The sequence below is a fragment of the Thunnus albacares genome, chromosome 11 (genome assembly GCF_914725855.1).
Source record: "Thunnus albacares chromosome 11, fThuAlb1.1, whole genome shotgun sequence".
Taxonomy (NCBI): Eukaryota; Metazoa; Chordata; class Actinopteri; order Scombriformes; family Scombridae; genus Thunnus; species Thunnus albacares.
In genome coordinates this window covers 4819511-4841996 of record NC_058116.1, presented here as the reverse complement: position 1 = coordinate 4841996, position 22486 = coordinate 4819511, and the positions used below count along the sequence as shown (strand labels likewise).

Genomic DNA, 22486 nt, shown 5'->3' with positions numbered 1-22486 from the left:
ATATATATATATATATATATATATATATATATATATATATATATATATATATATATTATAATAACGTGATGCTTGTTGACACTGTAACTGATCAAAAGTGGGCGTACCTGTGTAAGATACTGCATACAGATGCAATCATACTTTCACTTTGTTTTTACCAGTTGGTGTTATGATGCTCATTAACTGAAGTCAGTTTGGGTTGATGTGACGATGAACATGTTCAAACTAAGCAACAACAATAACTAAAAGTATATGTTATGTTTTGTTTTTGTGTGTCTTTGTACATACCATCTGATTGTTTCGTCTTCTCAAAGTCTGGTTTCTGAGCGGGAGACTCTTTGGTTGACTTGGGGATCTTCTCAATCTTTCCTATTAGCTAATATACAAAATAATGATAAAATGATACAAAAACAATGTTAACACCAAGCAGTTTTTCCAGACAAAACACTGAGCAACAACAAATAGGGCAAACATTTGACAGTAGTCATGTCCATTCTGAAAAAAATTAAAGACAAAGACTCACTTGGCCAATAGATCAGAGTTTTACTGGTCCCTTGTATATTTTCACTGACCCGGCAGCCAAAAAAATAAAAGTAATCCTTTTTTCCCCCATAACTCTGGTAATTTAATCACATAATACGATCAACACTTATGTTCCCTTTAGATTTGGTTGTTTCCCTTTAGTTATGGATATGTAATGTTGATATTACACAAATTTGCGAAATATAAAATTAGGCACATATTGGATCAGCAAACGAAAGGTGTATAAATGTAGGTTTCTCCATATTTTGTCCTGGTCAGACTCACTGCTGCAGGTAGTGCTGGTGGAGAGGAGGGGCGGGCTGGTGTCAGCTTAAAATCTACAAGAATCCAACTCATTTTTAGATATTTAGCTAATTAGACTCAATGGTTTCATACAATGAACATCCGTTTTAAGCTTGTTCAAAAGAGTTTCCTGTTAGTGTAATAAGCTCCACATAGCTGTAAAATATACAGGAAGTCAAAGACATATTGAAGTTTATGTTCTGCTTTTTCAACCTGTGTTTGTTTGATAAATTGCTCATACTGTCTCTTACTGCTGGATTTTGTTATACTTACAGCAGCACGCAGTCATAGTTGACTCAAGTATACCCTAAAGTCTGTTTCATTCTGTACACTGTGGACTCTCCGGTCTGTGTGTGTGTGTGTGTGTGTGTGTGTAGCTCAGCCCTGCCTTCGTGCATGCAGGCGCTGACAGAGAGCAGAGGAGAGAGACGGAGAAGCAAACATCCCATTCTCTCCCCACTAGCTCCAATCAGCTGTTCAAAGTAAAGAAAGCGCGCACGGTTTGCTTTCGTCGTGATTATTATGTACAACGTGAACTTACAGCGGTGGCGTTCATCATTTAGCAGTGGCGCTGTGCCACAGAGTGATATAAACCTGGCCCTGCGCTGTGATTCCAAATTATTTATCGGCTGCCTAGCAGGTGACCCCGATTTATTTGTCCGCCGTGACACTGATGGCAGTGCATAAACTTTTACTGGCCCGGTTATGTCGGACCCTGGGCTATATTTCTGTTTGCAACACTGGACTTTTTACTCATCAAGATACTGGTTAATATGATGACCTGTAAATTTACCAAACTTGGACTGCAGTAACTTTGGTAGATGACTCAGATATAAAGAATCTAAATAAATCTCATAATATTTCTACCGGTCTCTTAAATAAAATAAATACAGCAAGTGCTCGGGTGTTGTGACTCAAACCTGCTCTATAATCATGTCGTCAGTGTGGTCCTGTTGTGTCCTGAGGTGTCTTGCTTTGTTTTTTTATGTGAGCTCATTAAAGCAAATTCCTATCAACTATGCTGAAATGAGAATAACATATTCAACCTTGAATCTTAATCAGCTCCCCCTTTTCCATCTGGCTGCCATGAGCAAATATGAAGCTACATAAAAATATAATACAACAAATATTCTTGGTGACGCTGGTGGGTGTGTGTGTGCACTGTTCCACAACAGCCTTCAAACTGCTCTGGTTTTCTCTTGTGACTTTCATATCAGCCAGTTGACTGTTCATGGTATGTAGAATACACATGTGCCCCAATTTCAACTTGACCCTTGTTTTTATGTCAACATTATGCAGGCTAATATAAAAGTAAACATTACAGCTGAAATGACTAGCCTGCAAAAATTAATCTCCAAATATTTTGATAATCTATTAGTCATGCAAGGCAATTTTCAACACAAAAATGCCAAATAATCTCCGGTCCCAGCTTGTCCAAAGTGAGGATTTGTTGCTTTCTTTGCTTAATATCATTGTAAATTGAAAATCTTTGGGTTTCCCACTGCTGGTCGGATAAAACAAGACATTTGAGGACGTCATGTTTGGCTTTAGGAAATAGTGATGGGTATTTTTTTTAACCTTTTTCTGACACTAATAAATGAATCATGAAAGTAAAAGCAGTAATACTGTACCTTCGGGGGTTTGGCGGTGGTCTTCTCTGCGGCGGGCTGATGTGACGGCTGCCTGCGAGGGGCACGGTCCTTGGCCTCGCAATTCAAAAGGAACTTCTCGAATAGGTTAGTGGAGCCTGTGGCATCCTTCTGTCCCAATACCTCCTCTTTAACCAGCTCATCCTCTTTACTCTTGGTGCTACTGGCGACTGTGACGGAGGATGAGGAGGACGATGTGGAGGAAGATGGGACTTTGGGTGGTGCTGAGGTGCTCTCCTGCCCTTTGCTCTTAGCTTTCTTGTGTAGGATGGAGCTGTCGCTGGAGTCTGAGGAGAGGGGAGCAGCCTCCTCCTTGCTTTTCGAGGTGAGGCTCTTTAGTTTTTGGAGGCTGCTGTCTCTCTGCGTGTCGTCTGGCCTTTTGCCCTTTTTGTCCTGGATGAGGTCCTTAATGCCCTGCAGCTTTACTTCCCATTTCCCCTTCTTTTGTTTGGACTTGTCCTCTGAACGTGCCTTTTCGGCTGACTTTGTTATTGTCTCTGCTGACTGATTTTCAGTATCGTCTATTTGGGATTTTGACGGGCTGTCGCTCAGGTCGTCCTCCAGCGGGGCAGCTGCCTCATCTTCAGATGTTTCGATCTTGCGTTCCTTCTTCCCTTTCTTTTTCCTCCCTTCCTCTAACTTTTCTCTCCTGTGCTTTCCTCCATCTTTTCCCTTTTCCTTCTTGTGTTTTTTGGAGGGAACGGGCTCGTCGTCCTCCTCTTCAGAGTCAACCAGACGCTTTTTTGTTTCAGTCTTTTTCTCCTTGGGAGGAGAGGGTGGAGTCTGGGGTCTCTCCTCTTCTTCATCAGTCTCTGGTGCCGGTAGAGGCCTGAAATCCTCCTTCCGCTTCTCTTTCTTCTTCTTCTTTTTCTCCTTCGACGGTGATTCCTCTTCTTCTTCCCGAATCTTTTTCTTTTTCTTTTTCTTCATGGGTGCCTCAGCTGGACGGTCTTTGTCGCTGTCACTCTCGGAGTCTGCATCAAATATATCACTCTTTGTAGGCAGCAGCTTCTAGTAGAGGAATGGGACAAGCAAAGTCACATTTTAAGAAAGTGTATTACTTTATGGCTTAAGTCTAAAGAAAAAAGTACTTTTAGTTGTGATGTAAATGTGTTAGAAACAAATATGTATGCTCGTCATGGGCAACAGCAAAATAACCATTAACTTGTTCAGTAAATATCTGGTCCCCTGTATTTTTTTCAAATTTACCAGCTGATCAGCTGTGAGTTTCCCAACATACCATGGTAGAAGTTGGTCATTCCAACAAGCTAAAGGAATTAGAGTCGACCCTGCTCCATAAATGCTGTGCTGACATCAGCAGGGATAGACACTAATATTTTTAAGCACTGGCCACAAGGGCCACCAAGCCCCTAAATTTGGTGGCCAAAGTACATTTTTGGTGGCCCAAATGTAAACTTATGTAAAAACAACACAGAAAAGGCAATTTAACTCAACTTAACACAGCCTTCATTAACTGTAACACTTCAATAAATGAAAATAATCCAATATGTCATATAAATAAAAGTTGACAAAGAAAAAGTTTTTTCTTTACATTTTAAAGCCATAATAAAGCCATAACAGGTGAACACTGGCTGCAAGTTGAGTTACTTGAACGAGCCTCTGATGAGTAGATCAAATCCACCTGAGTGTCGATCTGAACGCGTCAATGGAAGAGATACGACTCACGGAGATCTGAGCTTTTGTACAAACGATTTAAGTTGGTCAGTAATAATGCAGAATCTTAAATATTTCTTCTTCATGTTTCTGACCCTCAAACTTTCTGATTATTTCCAGGTTTACATGAAAATATTAGAGATTTTCAATGTGGTCTCAGACTTTTGGACCCCACTGTATATTATTGATTTTCTAAGGATATAACGTTAAAGGATAATTGATCGGAAATAAACATGAGCCGCTGCTGATAATATTTGACTTTTTAGACTGAGACTTGCAGCTTTTGATGCATTGCTCTAATGCAGAGCCATCAGTAGGGGGAGTGAGGGGTCACTTTTTTCTGCTCTATCTGCCTACAAGCCCTTCTGGAGGACACGCCTTACCTGGCGGCCACTCTTCCCCCGTATTAAAGAAAGATAGCAGCCGTTGTTGAGAAGATTGTCAAATGTGAAGCGTAATCTGCAGAGACAGCTGCTTAAATCACACAAATATCCCGCTGTATATGTGTTTTGAAGGTATTAATGGTATCTACATTGATTGGTCAAGGCTCCCAGTCTGTCTGTGGGCTCGCCTGTTTCACTACAGGCATATTTACTCGCTACGTGGGCGGGGAAATAAATCCAATGAATCAATAAATAGACTGTGGATTTCCTCCTGTGGAGCCAGCATGAAAGCTGTTTTGGCCCAGTAAAATTCTGCTGTCAGTCGGCCTGGTGAAGGCAGGTCAGGCCGTATTCAGACCGAATCAGGCGGTGCTGCGTTCAGCCGCAGAGTTGAGCGGAGGTGTGTGGGGGTTGTGGGCGTGTTTATTTGTGCTCTAGAACGTAACCGCTGTGAAACAATCAGAAAATAACGTTTTATTGATCTGATTCACCGGCTTTCTCGCTACCAGCGCTCCCTCTCTTCATTCACTGTCTAGCTTGCTCGACCACAGCTGCTCTCTCTCTCTCTCTCTCTCGCTGGTGCTCTCAGCTCTCTCTCTTTCTTTCTCATCTTCTTTTTTAAAATGAGTCGAGAAGCTGACAGCAAAGTCTAACTTTACTTTTAACGTTATCATATGAAGATAAATGTCTTCGCCTCCTCCTAGCAACGTCTTTGTCCTCCCTCATGACAGAGTTTAAACTCTGATCAGTCTGATCAGCCAAAACGGCCGCAGCCAAAACGCACTACTACCCCCATTAAAATAAAAGGGAGGACTGGCATGTTCGCCGCACTGCCTGATTTGGTCTGGATACGGTCTTAGCCGGCTGCTGGTCAGCAGCTGCTGCAGACAGACAGCTGGTTCTGTGGACGGAGATGCTGAATGCAGGTTGGAGTCAGTGTGGACTGAGCAGTTACTGTGCTCGCTCACGTCTCGCTTCCTATGTGGATTCTCAGTTGTGCTGGCGAAGGCTTGCAGTGTGGGGATAAAACTTGGTGGCCAAAAAGTAACTTTTTGTGGCCAAAGGCCATGGTTAATGTTGAACCCTGATCAGTTTTGTTTTATTCTGTAAACCTAACCATCAGTTGGACTTACCACACTCTTCTTGGCTTCTGCTTCTTTCTTGGCCTTAGCATCAGCCATGGACTTCTTAAAAGCTAAGAGGACCTCCCGACAGTCCTCCAAATGTGCCTCTGGCTCCCAAGTGTCATCATCAGAGCAGTAATTCTTCCAACGGACTCTGTAGAGCACCTCACCCTGAAAAAACAAAAAGACAGAAGACATGAAGCTCAAGCATCCCCTCCAGACTTGACACTGTGATCAGGAGCTGTCAGAACTCCTCATTTGACCCCCCAATTAAAATCTGTAGAGCAACACAGGATTTCCATGAACATGACAAATTGTATCAGACAGCAAGAGGCCAATGGGGTCTCTTGCTGCTCTAGCCAACCACTCCAGCCAACATCTGTAACTGCACATACTCATATTTACCTGCTCCGTCCATGTTGTAAGCCTTCATACAAAAAGGAAACTATTTGTGGCAATATTCAAGTTTACAACTGAGTGCAACACCATGAATGCCTTATAGGATAGACTGTGCACCGTTATCCTCATATTTAAAAGGACTATGACGTCTCCTCTTTGTCTCTCTCTATGACAGCCAGTGTCTCACCCTGCCTTCAAGTTTGGCTGTTTACTTTTTCCTGTCTGGTCTAGTCAGACAAATCCCTGTACAAACTAGTTCTTTTTATGCATAATCCAACACTTATTATGAAGTAACCAGAGAAAGTCTTGAGTGACAGTCATCGAGCGTAACTTGACATAAGTGAGAATAATTGGTCTAAAAATCTACATTTATCTTTTTTCACTCGGGAGAAATGATTAGTTGAAGAGCTGAAAATAATTCCAACAATTTGGGCTTACATCAAACAACCCACGATCAAATTCTACAATGCTTTATACCCTTCATGACAGGATTCGTCAGTGTTGTCATTCAAGCATTTGAAAGTGACTGAAACAGGGATACAGCAGCACACAAACTAATCATCTTCACAAAGTGAAATGTGTCTTTGCAGAAATAAAAACAAGAATAACACTTCAGACCTCTACAGAACAGTCTTCTCTACACTGGTGCTGCTATTATCACAATGACAAGCCAAGTATGTTTAAATCTATCTTAGGTCTGACTTCAGAAGTTCAGTCTCCTGCATGGATTTGAACAGGATTCCCCTCGTTACACAGAATATAGATCCAGAGGTTTCTGGTCCAGTGCATCTCCTGCTTTCTTGGCATCTTATTGGCATGTTCACTGTGATTATAAAGGCTTTTAATGATGTTCTATCACATTAGACCAGTGCCCATGTGTTTTGCAACGCTGCCCCAACACACAAACACAGATTCAGTTTCAATGGCTGCATCTTCCTGGAGAACTGCCAGCAGACCAGGCTTACTTCCTTTCCGAATCTGTTTTCACTCTCGCTCCCGATGTTTCTGGGGCTATCTACATAAGTGGTACAAACTCAGGGAGACTCTAAAGAGAATTTGCTCACAGTGTAGGGAGTAAATAGACAAGACATCAAAACCATCACTGCAGATCACAAGCCGGCCGCAGTCTGAATGGTCCAATCGGTTCACATGGACACCAAAAGGAAACTGACTGCGCTTTGTGGCACTTCCACATCCTGTCTGACGCCCAGGCCACACAGCCTACCTTTACCTGTGTGTGATGGCTACTTTGCCTAACTGCTGCTGCTCACACGTGTGTGGTGTCCAAACACAGAGCGATGCTGCTGCCAGCCTTATGTTTCTACATTGAGTTTGCCTCTCACAATGGCCATCGCTCAAATGTTTCATTTCATTTATATTTAGTGTGGACAGGAAAAAGGTGAGGAAGCATGTGCTCAATTGTAAAAAAAAAAAAAATAAGAATAAATAAATAAAAAATATACAGCGATACCTCTTCACTTCACAGGTGGCTTTCTGTTCTACAGGTTTCCAGAGGTGGGCTTATCAACAACTCATTTACATTGGGAGCGGGACCTTCATTTGCATTACAGGTGCCAAACCAAACTGTATAAGCAGATGTTCTGGGTTCAGTCTCTGCTGAATCAGAAGTGCTTTCTTCAAGTTTGACATTTTTTCTCATGAAGATCATGAAGAAAATAGACTTTCTAGGATCAATTTTCTTTTCTTTTCTTTTTTTTTTTTTTTTTTTTTAAATATATATAATGTTACTTTACTTCAAATAGTTTTGATTAGCCAACTTGTCTATTCACATTTCCTAAATAATAGTAATGTTGTTAATTCATGTTTAATTTTGTTTTGGTAGGTTTTTAGTGAGTTGTAGACAGAAGGAAAGCCATAGCACTTTATCTTTTGCTCCTGCTGCTCAGGTAGAGGTGGTTGTGTGGCCTGGGTGTGTTTTTGAGGGGAACTGCATGCACATGGAAAAAATGGACCACATTACCACACGTGTTGCTCAGGTAGGCCTTGTGGTCTAGGTGTGAACCTAGAGCTCCTATATTTATAACTGACCGTTCACCCGCAAAAACCCACTTATTCAGCAGTTCAATTTCACAGTTGAAAACAGGAAGATACATTTTTTTCAGGTTAAGATTAAGATCGGATAAGACGTTGCACAACTTTAAGTGGTGACCTTTTCTTTCAGCAGTCAAAAGTTGCTACTATACAGATATCTTCTCTGTCCTGTGACAAAAGTACACACCATAGAAACCCAATCTAGCACAACTATGTTCAAGTAATCACATTCATACATCATGAATTCATCTTTCTTGTCTTTATTGACTGTGAGGTATCATTGAAACTTTGTAAAAAGCCCCAGTACAGTAAAAATAACAAATACAAGCCTGAAACCTACCCACACAAAAACCACATATTACATTTCCATGTGCACTGGGGCCAGTTAATGTTCAGGTGTGAAAATGTGGCACTGTCCCGTGACAAGGCATGACTTTGTAAACAAATATAAATGGAGGGATCAATACTAGTCCACAAAGAGCTGGAAGATACAGCCAATAGAACTGATTTCACTCAGATTATTAATAATAGTATCGAGAAAGAATGTAGAGATGTTAAATAAGAAACCAAGCTGTGATAAACTCTTCAAAGAGAGCATACAAAGCAAATGTTATTTTGTTCTTCATCACTAGGATGTAATATATGTGTGATGTACTTAATGCTTGTGAGTGACGTTTTGAGAGTCATAATGCAACATCGAGGAAGTGAAAGATAGGCTACTTATCAGCTTAACTTTTAACGTCTACTACAGCTTCTCATCAGAATGTTTATAGCTTTTAGTGCACGTTGTAACATACTCGTGCTCTGTCACCTGAACCTTCAAGAAAGTTTCCATTGAACGTAACGTAGCTGATTGCGTTGCTGTGTTTATGCAAGTACACGATGAAACTGAAAATAGTGTGATAATATAATCAATATTATGCAATTGCGCGCTTCTCTTGTTAATGCACGGAAGGGTGATAAAACAGGTTAGTTGATGGCATTTCAAACACGGCGGCCACGATGCTAACGTAACATTAGCGGACGTTAATTCACATGGTGAAGAAATGCATTAACTGGCAGGAAAACCTCAGCATCAAAGCTGGTGTATGCACAGTGAGAACAGCATTAATCCCAGGGCATGTTTGGTGAAGCTACACATCTGGCTCAAGAGCAACTATGATGAGACTGTCTGCAAGCTTGCAAAAGCCTCCGTCCTTGGCCTCAGTGGGGGAGAGGCAAGCGGACATTATGGGAGAAGTTGTGCAGAAAAAAAGATGCTGTGTATGGAGGAGTACAGAGCTACGACAAAGGAATGGCTAATAGCGTATGATTTGAGGACACGAAAGCATCTCTATGCATCAAAATGCAGTGAAATCACATTGTAGTAAATCAGTTTTGTAAATAGAAAATGTTGTAGGTGGGCAATGCTCGTTAAGCGTGGAGTGAAAGCAATGCCAGCCATGTTTGCCAAGCTACGTAGCAGTTAGCTCTCTTTACCTCTTCCACCCGCATGTCAATGATTCTCTCCACTTCGTAAACATCTTCCTCTTCGTCTTGCTCGCTGTCCGCCGGCTCTACTTTGTCGGCCTCGGCCGCCATAGCTGTAAGTTGGTGTTGTTGTAGCTATTCCTCTTTCGGCAGTCGTGAAGGCCGTACTGTCCGTGCTAACAGAGGCAGGTCGCGGAGACTGCACTGTAGCACTGGCTCTGCGGCTCACAGGAAAGCACCGCCCGCCCTCACTACGCTGCATTCAAGCGCTGCCTCCAACCTCCTAAATGTGGCACTTCTAAGCCTAATGTACGAGTTTGTCAAGCAAACGAGCAAATTTAATTTAGTTTTGTGTCGAAGCCTGTACGCGGCAAAAACTAATTTGGACTTTGTGGTACTAGTCTGTATTAACAATTATTTCTGAAGAATGCGATACCTGACGTTATTATATATAGGCGGCAAATAGATTAGTTTTACCACCGATTTCTTCCACACTTTCCGTTTTGACAGTTTCCACTCAAGATATCTTTACGACATGGATTATTGAAGATAATGTAAATCATCAAATGAAAATAACGTTTTTTCCCGATTTTTGTGCGCTATTGCCAATTTACTCTGTCGTTATTTCAAACGTTGCATTCCAAATTCCGATGTTTCCCACAGTCTCAAACGCAGCATGAACATACAACTACCCTCTGGATTCCACATACAGTGATCATTAAGGAGCATCGAAAATATGGTGGACGGCAGACTAGGCGGGCAGTCAGACAACACTGATACATATGCATAATTTCAAAAGGAATATGTTATCACCTCCAACATACTATTATGTTTAAACACACAAAACCATTTCAAGATGTAACAGTTTCTGTGTAGGTGACATTAAATTAAACGCGATTTGTCTGACCAATATATAGTCTGAATACCTTATCCAGGCTATCAGGTGAAATGTATGTATTCTTCAGTGTCAAATATATATATATATAAATGAATGCCATCTTCATATTTAAATACCTTGTAAAGCACATTTTGACACGTCACTTTAATATATCTTGAAAAGTACAATATCAGTAAAAATATTTTTGGCAGCAGTGACTAGTTTTGGTGGCATTGAAATTAATCTGATAGTTTTGATTGCTTGAGCAAATTACAGTACATTCAACTTAATTTCTTAACATATTGAATTGATAAATAGTTTCAATTCACTGTGTAAAGGACTTCATACAGCAAGCACTCACATTAACGTCCATAACTTGCAATCACCTGAATTTATTTGATTATCATATCAACAAACATACACCAACAAAGCACAATACTTAATAATAAAAAAGGTATTTAAAAAGAAAATAAACCCAATCAGGGTTTAAAAGCAAATATTTGCTTCACTCCAATAATGGGTCAGTGATCAGAAATGAAAATAACTTTGACGGAGGGAATGCTCTTTTTGCTCCATCCCTGTGATTTAATATAATAAAATAATAAGAACTTAAATGACACATAGACACATGTAAAACTATTATATTGATTATGTGTATAAATGGCTTTCTGGTATTGTAGTTGTGAGTTTGATAGTGCTCAGTTATCTCCCATCTCAGACACCAAAAATGATTTTGAGATCAGCCAGGGAGAGTTTGGAGAAGGTGCTTCCTGTTCCTGACAGCACGTTTTGGGCTAACTCCTTTTTCTTTGCCTGTAGTGTGGAAATCTTATCCTCCACTGTGCCATCACACACAAACCTGTAAACACACACAAAACTATTAACACAGTATTACGTCTAGTAATATGAACGAATGAAGATGCTTACGAAATAAGTTTTATGAAGATTCAAGTACAAGCTGTCCAAGAAGCATTTCACTTATAACAAGACTAAGAAAATAGTTTTCTCGTGTATCTGAGGGTTTGTTGTTTCCAACCAGCCAACTTTAACTGTATTTTGATGGTGTATATTGTCCCTTAGTAGCTTGACTTAGGTTACACTTGCCCCAACACAAAAGGTCCTTCAGTATACAGTATGCTCGATTGATTTATTGTCCCAGTGCTGTATGTCTACACTCACAAAAGTAAAGTATCTAATCCTTTTGCAACAATGTTGTACATAGTAATAATAAATAATAATAGCAGCTGCACAATCACATTAAATGTCCTGCTGATTCGTTACCTGTGGATGGTGACATCTTTACTCTGTCCAACTCTGTAGATTCGGTCACAGGCTTGATCCTCCAATGCTGGGTTCCTGTCATGTAAAATAGTTTCATATTTCATTACAGGTATTACATATTCATCTGTTTGTGATAGTCACTGCATCTGTAATAATATCAATTTTATTTATGTAGCACTTTTCTAGTGAGACTCAGGAGAAGGTAAAATAAAGAGCAATGACGACATAATGGGTGGTTAAAACAAACAGTAATTTTAACAAAAGATATACTGTACATACTATTGGCAACAAGCAGGGTGAAGCCAACACCAATTATCATACTCTGTCTTTGGTATGGTTTGCATGAGTGTTTGTAAGTGTGTGCCTCACCAGTGCATATCAATGAGGAAGAGGTGATTCCCACCAGTGAGATTGAGTCCGACCCCTCCAGCACAAAGAGAGACCAGCATCACCTTTGGCAGAAAGCCAGAAATATAAATTAACATGTTATACTGGTTTGAGTTCAGTGGATTGAGATCTGAAAATAGCAGCAGCGGCACTGTGGCAGAATTCACTGTAAATGATGTAGTAAAAGGCTCAATTCTTTACTTGTTGACCATATAGATGTGATAATCAGCTAAATTGAGTTTTCGGTCATAGTTACCTGTGGTCCTTTAGGATTAGTGTTGAATTCTTCCACCAGCTCCATGCGGCGTTTGGGGTTGACGGTCCCATCAATGACAGCGTATCTCAGGCCCATCCGCTGCAGATGAACTGCCACGATTCGGAGCATGCTGGTCCACTGGGACACAATCACACTGCCAGACAGGAGAAACCACATGAAGGTTAAACATAAGACGGTAACATTTAATGATTCTTTTGAGTCAACTGGGGTGACTTCGTACATGTCGGTAGCTGTTAATAGTTTACAGATCAATTAATGTATTTAATTGTCCTTTAAAAAGATCCTATACAGAGAGGGATGAAAAAAATATATATGACATGAGAACAGACATCACACAATCTTCCTCATCCAAAAAGGGGATAACTCCAGCTGCTAGGAAAGACTGTGTGATATGATGGAAAGCTTCAGAACCGCTTCTGAGTGGACCTTGTGGTGAGAAGGATTTGTGAACTTTGGCAAATGCTTTTGTCTACCAAATGAATGTGTTGAAGCCTTGCTGGAGGAATCTAAATGAACTTTGGATATGACTGGATAAAAAAAAAAAAAAAGAGTCTGTGGCGAGGGTAAGAGTTAAATGTTTTACCTTTTTTGATCGTCACTCTTCTGTCTGATTGCCTTCAGCTCAGAAACAATGGCAGAAATCTGGAAATTGAGGGAGAAAAATACATTTTAGCACCAAATGAACTTAACACCAGTTGTTAAATGACACCACAGATGCAGGAAAACATATAACTTTTTGCACTATTTGCACTAATAAACAGACTTTGATATGTTGTATGCTGACACCTTGTCCTGTCAAACATGAAAAACTGTTTTCTCACCTGGCCTGTTCTATATTTTCCCAATGCTCTTGACAAAAACAGATTTAAACTCACGTCTTACGAAAGTTAACTGATATATTATCACTCTGCTGGTGTGTTCTCAGGTCCTAAATAACCTATAACCTTTACTGACCCCCACTGGAGACCACTGAGAACTACAACAACACTGATACAACTTTTCTCCTGTCAGACAAGTCGCTTGCTCAGATAAACAGCTTGCAGCATCACATTCACGGTGCCCACCTTGGTGCTCTCACTGCTGTCCTCAAACAGATGCGAGGGGAAATGCGTGCCATTAAGGCCCACTGTGTCTTTGGGATGAGGGCTTGATGTTGAGGGGCTGGAGGAAAGTGACAGAGCGTTGAGCTGCTCCTCCAGAGACAAGACAATCCCATCACCCTGCAGCTCCGATGAGTCGAGAGTCTGAGCGGAGAATGAAAATAATTTATCATGTAGACTACGCAGCTGGTTTTTGTGTGGGAGCATGTCTTGAATTTTTTTCCTAAGCCGCACAGTGTGATGGTGCGTGCAGCGTACCTTCTTAAGGAGTGACAGGTGACAGCAGCATTGTCGGAGGCGCAGCAATAGTGACAGGATGTGAACGGTGCTGGATGCCTGCTGGGGCTGCTGGGAACTCGACACAGCAGGGTCAGCCTGGGGCATACCGAACTCTTGGGCTACTGAAGAAGGAAGACACGCACACACAGTTTAAAGGGCAATAATGTCAGACTTGATTCACCCAAAGTGGAAAATTCTCATTTCTCTTATTTTTTTTAGTAAGCGACACATAATCTTACACATACATTCTTAAAAAACGCTAAATCAGAAATAAAAACTCTTGTACACTAAGATTTCTGAGTGCATATTTGGCGAGGCTGCCAATATATAATTTACTAAATTCACACACACTGCAACATGGCAGCTGAGGTCAAAGAGAATGTGACGGCTTTGCAACTAGGAGAAAAACGTAGGATAATGTTTTATCCAGAGCATCATCTTACTTACATTATCTTATTAGCAAACGGAGACTAAAAAAAAATCACTTTATGTGCTCAAAATGCTCCATTGCATGCTCAGGATTGACATACATATATAATTCCATATAATCATAGTTAAAAAAAAAAAAACAGTTGGCATCTCACCTTTGTCGAAGGGGTTGGAACTGGAAGTGTTTCTCTTGTTCACGTCATTTCCTTCATGTCTCTTCAGGTAGTTCTGCAGAGTCGATCTAAAAGAAGTAAGAAGTAATTTTATTTTTTATTTTTATTGATCTATCTACGGTATCCATGAAGGCTTATCAGCATCTCCTCTCCTAGTTAGAGTGTAACTAGGAGAGTCAGAGCGTAGTTTAAAGGGGAACATTCATTCTTTCCATGTGTAGTCTTAGCCAGCTGGCCCAGAGAAGTCAATTCCACTTCTCCAACCTTGAAGTTACAATGATTAGATTTAAATGTTCCACATTTATGTCTGTTTTTTTCCAAGCTACTTTTCCGTGGTAGTAATGGAAAACAACATGAGGTCATGAAATGCTCTGCAGGAAATATTCAAAGTAATTACAAAAACACAAATGCAGAACTAAGAGAATCTGAGTAAACTGACAATACACTCATCAATCATTTATTGCAACATTTAAAATATTGGAACTGGGGGATGGTGATATCTCCTTTACTTTCATCAAGAATGATCCTGTGTTTCCTAAGCTTAAGGACAAAGGAAAGGAGGGAGTTAACAACCACTCCTTTGTTTTTAAAGATTTAGACTGGCTCTTAAAGAGAGAGTAACTCATAACTCTTGTATTAAAATGAAACAAACAAGATGAATTGCTGCTTTACCTGGATTGGGCGAAGACCACATCATAAACAGCCTGCTCATCCTCAGACAGTTTGAGTTGATGCACCTCGCAGGTCCGATCAGGAAGAGACACCTGAAACATTGAACGTTGATTTCATCCAAGATCAAGACTGATAATGTGTTGATGTTTGAACCAATCAGCACTTCAACTTTAGCTTGAAAAGAGGAATTTGTTTGTCCGAAATAAAGATGGAATTTAATTAAATTTTCCTTTGATGACATTTGTCCAAGGTGTGTGTGTGTGTGTGTGTGTGTGTGTGTGTGTGTGTGTGTGTGTGTGAGTTCGTCCCTACCAGAGGTTTTCCAGTGGAGTCCTTTTGGTCTTTGGTTCGTCGGAGCAGCAGACTCCTGGTCAGGATGTTGAGTCTCTCTCTGCCTCTCTTAGAGCCATTGTCAACCTGTGCTTTCCAAAGTTTGTACTCATCAAACGGAGAACAACGCAGAAACCTGGGACAGAGTCAAACAGACAGTGAATGAACAGAATCTCATTCAAGTTAACCATCTTGAATAGTGTAAAGGCTGTTTATAGCAGTGGTAAATATATAAATATCTCTAATGTTGAGCCTTCTCTTTCTCCCGCTGAGAAACTGCTTCACGCTTCTGTTACTCCTGCCAAGGTAAAGATTTCGATCCAGAATGTTTGTTTGTCTGATAATTCAGAGGATATCTCAAAAAGTACTTTCAATGAATGAATTTCCATGAAATTTGGAATTTGAAAAGCTGAGCCACGGGCCAAGGTACAAGTGATAAGTTTCATGAATCAATTATGAAAATTTATGATATTACATTATTATAACTTTGGCCTGCTTGAATATTTCATTTTTGTCATTTTTCATTGATGCACAGTGCATTTTACATGATATAAATAAAGTGGTTGACAAAATATCCTGTAAAAAAAATTCTGAAAAAAAGAAATAACAATAATGTTTTACAAATAGTAAACACACCGGTCTCACTAGAAATAAAACACTTCCCATTGAGAACCACACATGTCCAACATGCAGCAGAAGACATTTCTATGAGGAAACATTTTAAAACTCTACTGCTCTCTTTTGTCTTACTTGAGCAGTGAGTACATGTCCAGCAGGTTGTTCTGGATGGGTGTTCCGGTGACGGCCCAGCGGGCGCGGGCCCTCAGCCGGCAGACAGCCATGGAGGTCTGCACTTTTGGGTTCTTGATGTTGTGGGCTTCGTCAAGAACCACACGGGCCCAGGCCACTCGTAGAAGAGGAGCCGAGTGTGATGGCTGAGGAAAATCGACATGGATCAAGTGTACATGCGTTTACTTTTTTTTGTTTTGGTGCCGATGATGTTTCAAAATGCTGTTGTAATTACTTATCAAACTGACAATACATTTCTAAGGTAAATCAGACAAAACACACAACTTTTTGTCATGAAAATAGCCAGTATCAGCTGCCAGAGTCGTAGGCATAACTATGGGATAGGGCAGGATATTAAGTTGCAGCAATAAAGCTGCAGAAATCAATGCTGCAGAATTATTATTTTTTTATCAGAATTGTCATAAATTACCCACCACCTCATCAGCATCCTTGTTGGGTTTCTCAGCCTCCTCCTTCTGGACTGGGATCTCCTTAGAGACCAGACTGTATGTGGTCACCACCACATCATAATCTGCCAGCCTGAGAGACAGACAGACAACACTTCACTCAGCTTGACTGTGTGTGCTTCAAAAATCAGGTCATCGAAAACATGGGATGCCTACTTTACAGTTTAGTGATATAATTTTGATTCTCAGAAGCGTTTTGACAGAACAACACAACAAAATTAAATTGTTGGCAAAAATACAAAAATTATATTACATTACAAGGGACGGAGTGCAGAACAGAGAAAACAATGGCTCAAATGGTAGCGGTACTGTACACGGTAGAAATAGTGTGTGTGTATGGAAATGGAATCTGCGCATGATTGGCTCACACTTTGGCACTTCTCTCACGGTTGGGGCCGTGATACAGATACACCGTCAGCTTGCCCGTCTTGACGTGTCTCTCTACCTCCTTCTTCCAATGGTGAACCAGAGAGGCGGGACAGATGATCAGAGTGCCTTTGGAAACCACAACGCTGGAATCTGGATGGTGAGCAAACAAACTAATCACAACTTGCAGGCTCTAAATGCACAACATAAAATAAACACCTTTACACCACAAGTTCCAATTAGTACAACGATTTGACGACTAAAACTCTATGAACTCTATAAAAACTATGACGATAGTGAGTCCAGCTTTCTCTTAAACTGCATTTCTTTTATGGAAGGGGTTGTATCAGCAATGTTGGTTGGCATTTGTGATTTCTGCTGACAATACAAATGGAATTTGTGCATTAAAAACTCCTCTCTAGTCCTACTTCTTTATTAGATTACATTGTGGGACATTCACAGAATTCAATAAGGAGAAGAAGAAGTATTGTGTACTTTAAACATTAATTGCACAGACAGTAATAATGTAAAATAAAAAAGTGTTAGTTACCAGTTTTGGAGATCCAGTTCTCTGCCTTCTTCTCTTCCTTCTTCTCACGTTCCTCTTTTGTCTCGCTCTTCTTGGCCAGTATGAGAGAAATCATGGTCAGCGTCTTCCCCAGACCCATGTCGTCAGCTGAGTCCAAAAAGAGTAAGAGCGAGAAGAGTAAGAAAAAGACATACAATATTATTTCATCTATATCTCACATCTTTCAGCAAGATTTCTTATCAGTCTTCACTGTCACATCTTTAGTGTGGGAAATGGGAAACATACCCAAAATTCCTCCGCAGGGATTCTGGGCTTCTCTCCAGAGAAGCCAAGCCAGAGCTCTCCTCTGATGGGCCAGGAGCGTCACCTGACCAACCAATCACAAGAGGACAATGTTATTAAAGTAACGTGAACGAAAAAAAAAAGACAGAGAAGCTATGTTTCCATCTGGGTGTTGAGTGAATTTTGCTCAAAAAGTAGTAGTGTTTTGAAAAATGAAATGTGAATGAGCTGCATTTCTATCGATTGGATTGGAACAAACACTGCAGCCCAAACAGTGAAAAACAGCCCCAGACCATAAATACACAAAAGTATGTGGATAGCATACTCATTAATCTCATTAAGGTCAGATATACTGGGTAATGGACTGATGAAAAACCAGACAAGTAACTGAAGGAGAGTGTAACCTTGATGCCCTTAGGGTCTGGGACCTCAGCCTCTGGGCCAGGGCAGGACTCCAGGGATTTGTGGAGATGGTCGATGGCCTCGCAGGTGGCATTTTTCACTGCCAGCAGACGGTCATCAGTCATCCTGCCACCGTAGAAGGCCTGGACCTGCGGGTTTGCTGGAAACATGAAGGACTAAGGATTAGGATGTTTGCATGAAATATAAATAAAAGCAGGGAAAGAAAAAATACATCATGAGAAAAATGATCATGGAAAAACAAAAATCAAGGTGAAAATAAGAAATGCATCAAATGCTGGAGAGGAAGGACATCCTCCTCTTACCACAAGCTAGCTAGTCAGAGAGAAGAACCGCTAATATAAAAAGAAATAAAAAAATAAATGTCTACAAAAATGTCTTAACAACTGGAAAGTGTCACAGAACTCCAACTGTGTTCAGCCTACCTCCATACATCTGGGTGTTTCCCTGGCTCAGCTGGAGCCCAAGGGAGCTGCCGGAGGCCTGGTGAGAGTAGGGGCCGGGAGCCGGGGGGGCAGGGAGCAGGATGGTGCCCCCTTGCCGACTGAATGGGTTGACCTGACTGCAACCTGGTCCAGCATCACTGCTGTTACGTTCTGTACCCTCGGACTCTGAAAATGATTCATATGTTAGCGTTGCAGAGGTTAGACACACACCTCAATGTTAACTGCTCTCCCCACTGTAGAGTGAATTCAAGTTGTTCCTGCATATCTACGTTATTATGGGGCTTCAATTAAGTGAGTTAAATTGAAGCTAAAGTGAAAGAAAAGACATGCATTCATTTCTACATCAGTGCAATGTGGAGGAATCTTTCCTGTCGTACAATGAGTGAACGAGTTACCAGGCTGAGAAGCAGCAGTGAGGCTCAGCGACTCCAGCGCGTCCTCCAGCTCCTTGACTTGAGTCCTCAACCTTTCCCCTTTATCCGGTAGAGCTGCCACATTCACCACAGACAGAGTGGCCTTCACAGGAGGGGGAAAAGGGATATGGGGGGGATAAACAAGCATATTTTTTGCTGTGGCTGCTCATAAATATATTATTATCAGATTATTCAAACTGTCAAATATCAATCTTAGAAATCCAAGTTGGGGTTCTAATATGTGCCACATAAGGGCTCATGACATCTGTAGCCATTATGTCTTGGTTACATACTCACCTTTTTCTGTTGGAGCTGAGCAGTGAGCATGTTGTGCAGTCCTCTGGGATCTTCCACCTGACCTTTGACCTTGGAGGTTGGCTGAAAGCCTGGGAAGGTGGTCAAGGGCTTTTGGATAGTAGAAGCAGGAGGAGTTTTCTGAGTGGCAGGCTTCACTGACACCAACACTACATCATCATCATCATCGTCTTGGTGATTTTTGGTTTGCCTGTACTCTGGTTGTGTTGGAGTGTTAGATGCGGGGCTCCTGGTTTTATCAGAGTGTCTGGCAGCATTGGTACTGCTACCGGGCGCAGATTTAGAAACACTCTCTTTTACTGTAGGATCAGTTTGTTCCTTCTGAGAGGGTTCAGAGCCAGTTGGCTGCTGGGCCGGGTCCTTGTGAGAATCCTGTGAGGTTTGATTGATTTTCTCAGAACGAGCAGCCTTGACACTGGAGGTAGGGCTTGTTTTCTCAGCTTCCCTCTGCTTGTTGTGATTCTCTTTCGTCTCGTCTTGCACCTTATCTACCACGTTTTCCTCAGCGTTGGCTTTTTTTCTCTCTTCATCTGAAATTCTTTTCTTTACCTTCATCCCTGGTGGAAGTTGTTTACCTCGATACGTGTCTGATGCATTCAGCTTCCCTTCCTCCTCTTCTTTTTCCGCTCCTGCACCTATACTCTCCACATTTTCTTTCTGGCAACTCTCTTTTCTTTCGCCCTTGTGACTTGCCTCACTGTCTTTCTCCTCTCTTCCTTTCACATCACCTCCACCACACTGCATCCTCCTCCACTCAGAGTCCTTGTCCGTTTTAACCGGGGCCTTGAAGGGGTTTCGGGCAGGCGGCAGGCAGGAGGGCGGTGCCTGTGTGTCAGATAGAGGGTTTCTCTTTTCTTTCTCTGGCTGCAATGATGGAGACAAAAAACATCTTAAACATGGGTAGCAGAAAGTTTTCAGGAAAGTGATTGAAAACAATCTCAATTTCTTTTCAAAAGTTAACAAACCACTAGTTAGAAAAAAATATTTTGCCACATTGTTTGACAATATATGTGGATCTTCTATATTTATGTGTTCCAGCTCTTCATGTAAGCTACTAAAAAGTCATTTTAAGATGTTATTTTTGTATTTGATATTATTTATTTTTTAGATATTTAATTCCTTTATTAGACAGTTGACAGTGAAGAACTGACAGGAAATGAGGTCAACAACCAGACTAACACCCCAAACCCCACACAGAGACACCCAAAATGGAATTTCACAACATTTACCCTGCTACTGACATATTTGGTCTCTTTGCAAAACTTCTGATCTTGACGATAATGCAACATGAAGTTCTGTGGATTTGATGAATTCTTGTCCACATATAAACGTGTAATGATGAAACCTCTGGTGCTGCTGAAGAGATTAATGTGTGGGCTACAGCTAATGAGTCCCAGATGTTGGTGACAATTAAGGTATCTAAGGTATATGAATAAGGGTGCATATGGTGATATCTGTGACAGATGTTATCTTACTGCAGTCCAGGGTACGTTTCCACACCACTTCTGGCCTGCTTTTTTACCCACAATACACCGGTAGAACAACCTGGAAAAGAAGGGTAAATGTTAGGGTCACACTTTGGTCAAACTCGACCAACAGCAGATGTATGGTCACGTAGAAACAGGCATCTTCTTCCTCATATGCCTTTGAGCAAGACACATAACTCTTGTCAGTTTTGCAGGAAGTGAATGAGAGTGCCAATGTTTCAATGGGCCTTGTTCAGGGTTTTGTGTTTCTAAAAATTACCATTAATTTCTAAAAAATGTATTAAGAGTAAATAGAGGGGCACTAATGAAAACAGCCATATATAAGAATCAATATATATTCCAAGTTACACTCCTGTTTTGGACCATAAAAAATCCAACTGCCCACCCACCTGTAGCTCTGTTGTTGTTGACTGAAGGTGAGAGCTTGGAGTTCCACCATTGAATCTTCATGATTGAGGCAGTGGGAGGGTGAGATGCTGGGGAAGATGATGATGATGATGCAGATCAAAAACAGTCACATTAATCTGCACAAGAAACCTTATTTTCTGTAAACTACCAAGGTGACTGATGAAGTTCAAAATCTGCCAAACAATTTAACTAATATGCAATTAAATGTACAATGTTTTGACAAAATCAATGCTCAAACTAAGACCCAGCATGTATGAAGTAATAGTTGATATGGGTAGGAAAAAATTGGATACTAATATGAATAGCACAAAATCTATATCAGTATGCAGTTTAGCCCCAGTTTCTGTCTCTCATGTATTAGTCTTACACAAGATCCAGATCTGAAAGAGAAACTGATGCTTTGCTCTATTGACTAGAATGCAATGCGAATACATGAGAAGCAGCTAAGATATGAAACTGAAACTGAAACTGAAACTCGTGACTCTTTACTTTGAGGCTGTTGGACAAGAATGTTCCTCAGGCATCTTGAATGACGAACTTGTAGATTTTTCAATATAATAAACATTTGTAATACATGACAGCTGTGGTGGTTTCTATTGTCTACTTTTACTTGTCTCTTCCTATCTAATTTTGTTTCACGGCTGAAATGCAGGGGATCCGTGAAGAAATACCAACCTGGCCAGCTGGCTGAAATCACAGCCTTGCTTGTCAATGCAGACGTAGAAGCTTTTGCCCTTATTTGGTCCATCTTTAACGCCAGTTTTTAACATACACACACTGCCTGTATGAGGACATACAGAACGAGTTATTTAGCAACTTACACAAACTTAACATTTACTGTAAATTAGCAGGAGAAATTAGTAGAACAAGTAGGTTTGCTTGTTAAACGTTAGCCCAAAACACCGGCCATTCAAATAAACTGCGATGTCATGCATACAACAACGTGTCAGGGAATAGATATGACGACATAAATGTGACTTCTGGGAACTAAACACAAAATCCAATTTTCTATTTAACAAAACAAGTATCACAAACTTAGTACAACTTACCGTGTACTTTACATAAAACCTTCTCCATCGTGGACACAGACACATTGAGTTTCAGTTTCCCGAACGTGAATTGTGATATTTCGTATCAACCAATCGCAGCTCCCAGAAAGCACATCCAGTGTCTTAATATCAGA

At 40.8% G+C, this 22486-nt stretch overlaps 2 protein-coding genes across 5 annotated transcripts in view; both read right to left on the bottom strand.

Moving 5' to 3' along the window:
- mphosph8 (M-phase phosphoprotein 8) overlaps window positions 1-9827 on the bottom strand; it is a 32765-nt gene extending 22938 nt beyond the window's left edge. The window contains exons 1-4 of one of the 3 annotated variants that reach the window (XM_044365211.1): window positions 9586-9827; window positions 5665-5826; window positions 2457-3485; window positions 289-376 (exon numbers count right to left, since the gene is read on the bottom strand). In XM_044365211.1, coding sequence (XP_044221146.1) covers window positions 289-376; window positions 2457-3485; window positions 5665-5826; window positions 9586-9687 — 1381 coding nt within the window. In that variant the 5' untranslated portion in view covers window positions 9688-9827. The remainder of the gene's footprint in view (window positions 1-288; window positions 377-2456; window positions 3486-5664; window positions 5827-9585) is intronic. The other 2 variants (XM_044365212.1, XM_044365213.1) reach the window with 2 other exon arrangements.
- Window positions 9828-10825: 998 nt separating this feature from the next.
- ttf2 (transcription termination factor, RNA polymerase II) lies at window positions 10826-22460 on the bottom strand. 2 transcript variants are annotated; one of them, XM_044366506.1, is made up of 23 exons: window positions 22353-22460; window positions 21979-22084; window positions 21285-21371; window positions 20884-20953; window positions 19391-20272; window positions 19076-19196; window positions 18660-18845; window positions 18219-18376; window positions 17818-17899; window positions 17554-17679; window positions 17006-17156; window positions 16605-16710; window positions 16132-16316; window positions 15364-15517; window positions 15052-15143; window positions 14362-14447; window positions 13757-13899; window positions 13463-13642; window positions 12982-13040; window positions 12378-12531; window positions 12104-12186; window positions 11735-11809; window positions 10826-11312 (listed from the first exon to the last, which is right to left on the bottom strand). In XM_044366506.1, exons 1-23 carry the CDS (start codon window positions 22378-22380, stop codon window positions 11168-11170), a joined length of 3459 nt encoding a protein of 1152 aa, XP_044222441.1. In that variant the 5' UTR covers window positions 22381-22460; the 3' UTR covers window positions 10826-11167. The 2 variants fall into 2 exon arrangements, with proteins under 2 accessions (XP_044222441.1, XP_044222442.1); XM_044366507.1 differs by having other exon boundaries at window positions 13757-13896.
- Window positions 22461-22486: the final 26 nt, after the last annotated feature.

What these genes read in the sequence shown, in the direction of transcription:
- ttf2 (XM_044366506.1), bottom strand. Translation starts at nt 22,380, where the DNA reads ATGGAGAAGGTTTTATGTAAAGTACACG. An exon ending in CAACAACAACAGAGCTACAG is followed by an intron (nt 20,954 to 21,284) that starts GTGGGTGGGCAG and finishes CTTCTTTTCCAG; the next exon opens with GTTGTTCTACCGGTGTATTG. An exon ending in TTCCTCATTGATATGCACTG is followed by an intron (nt 11,810 to 12,103) that starts GTGAGGCACACA and finishes TTTACATGACAG; the next exon opens with GAACCCAGCATTGGAGGATC.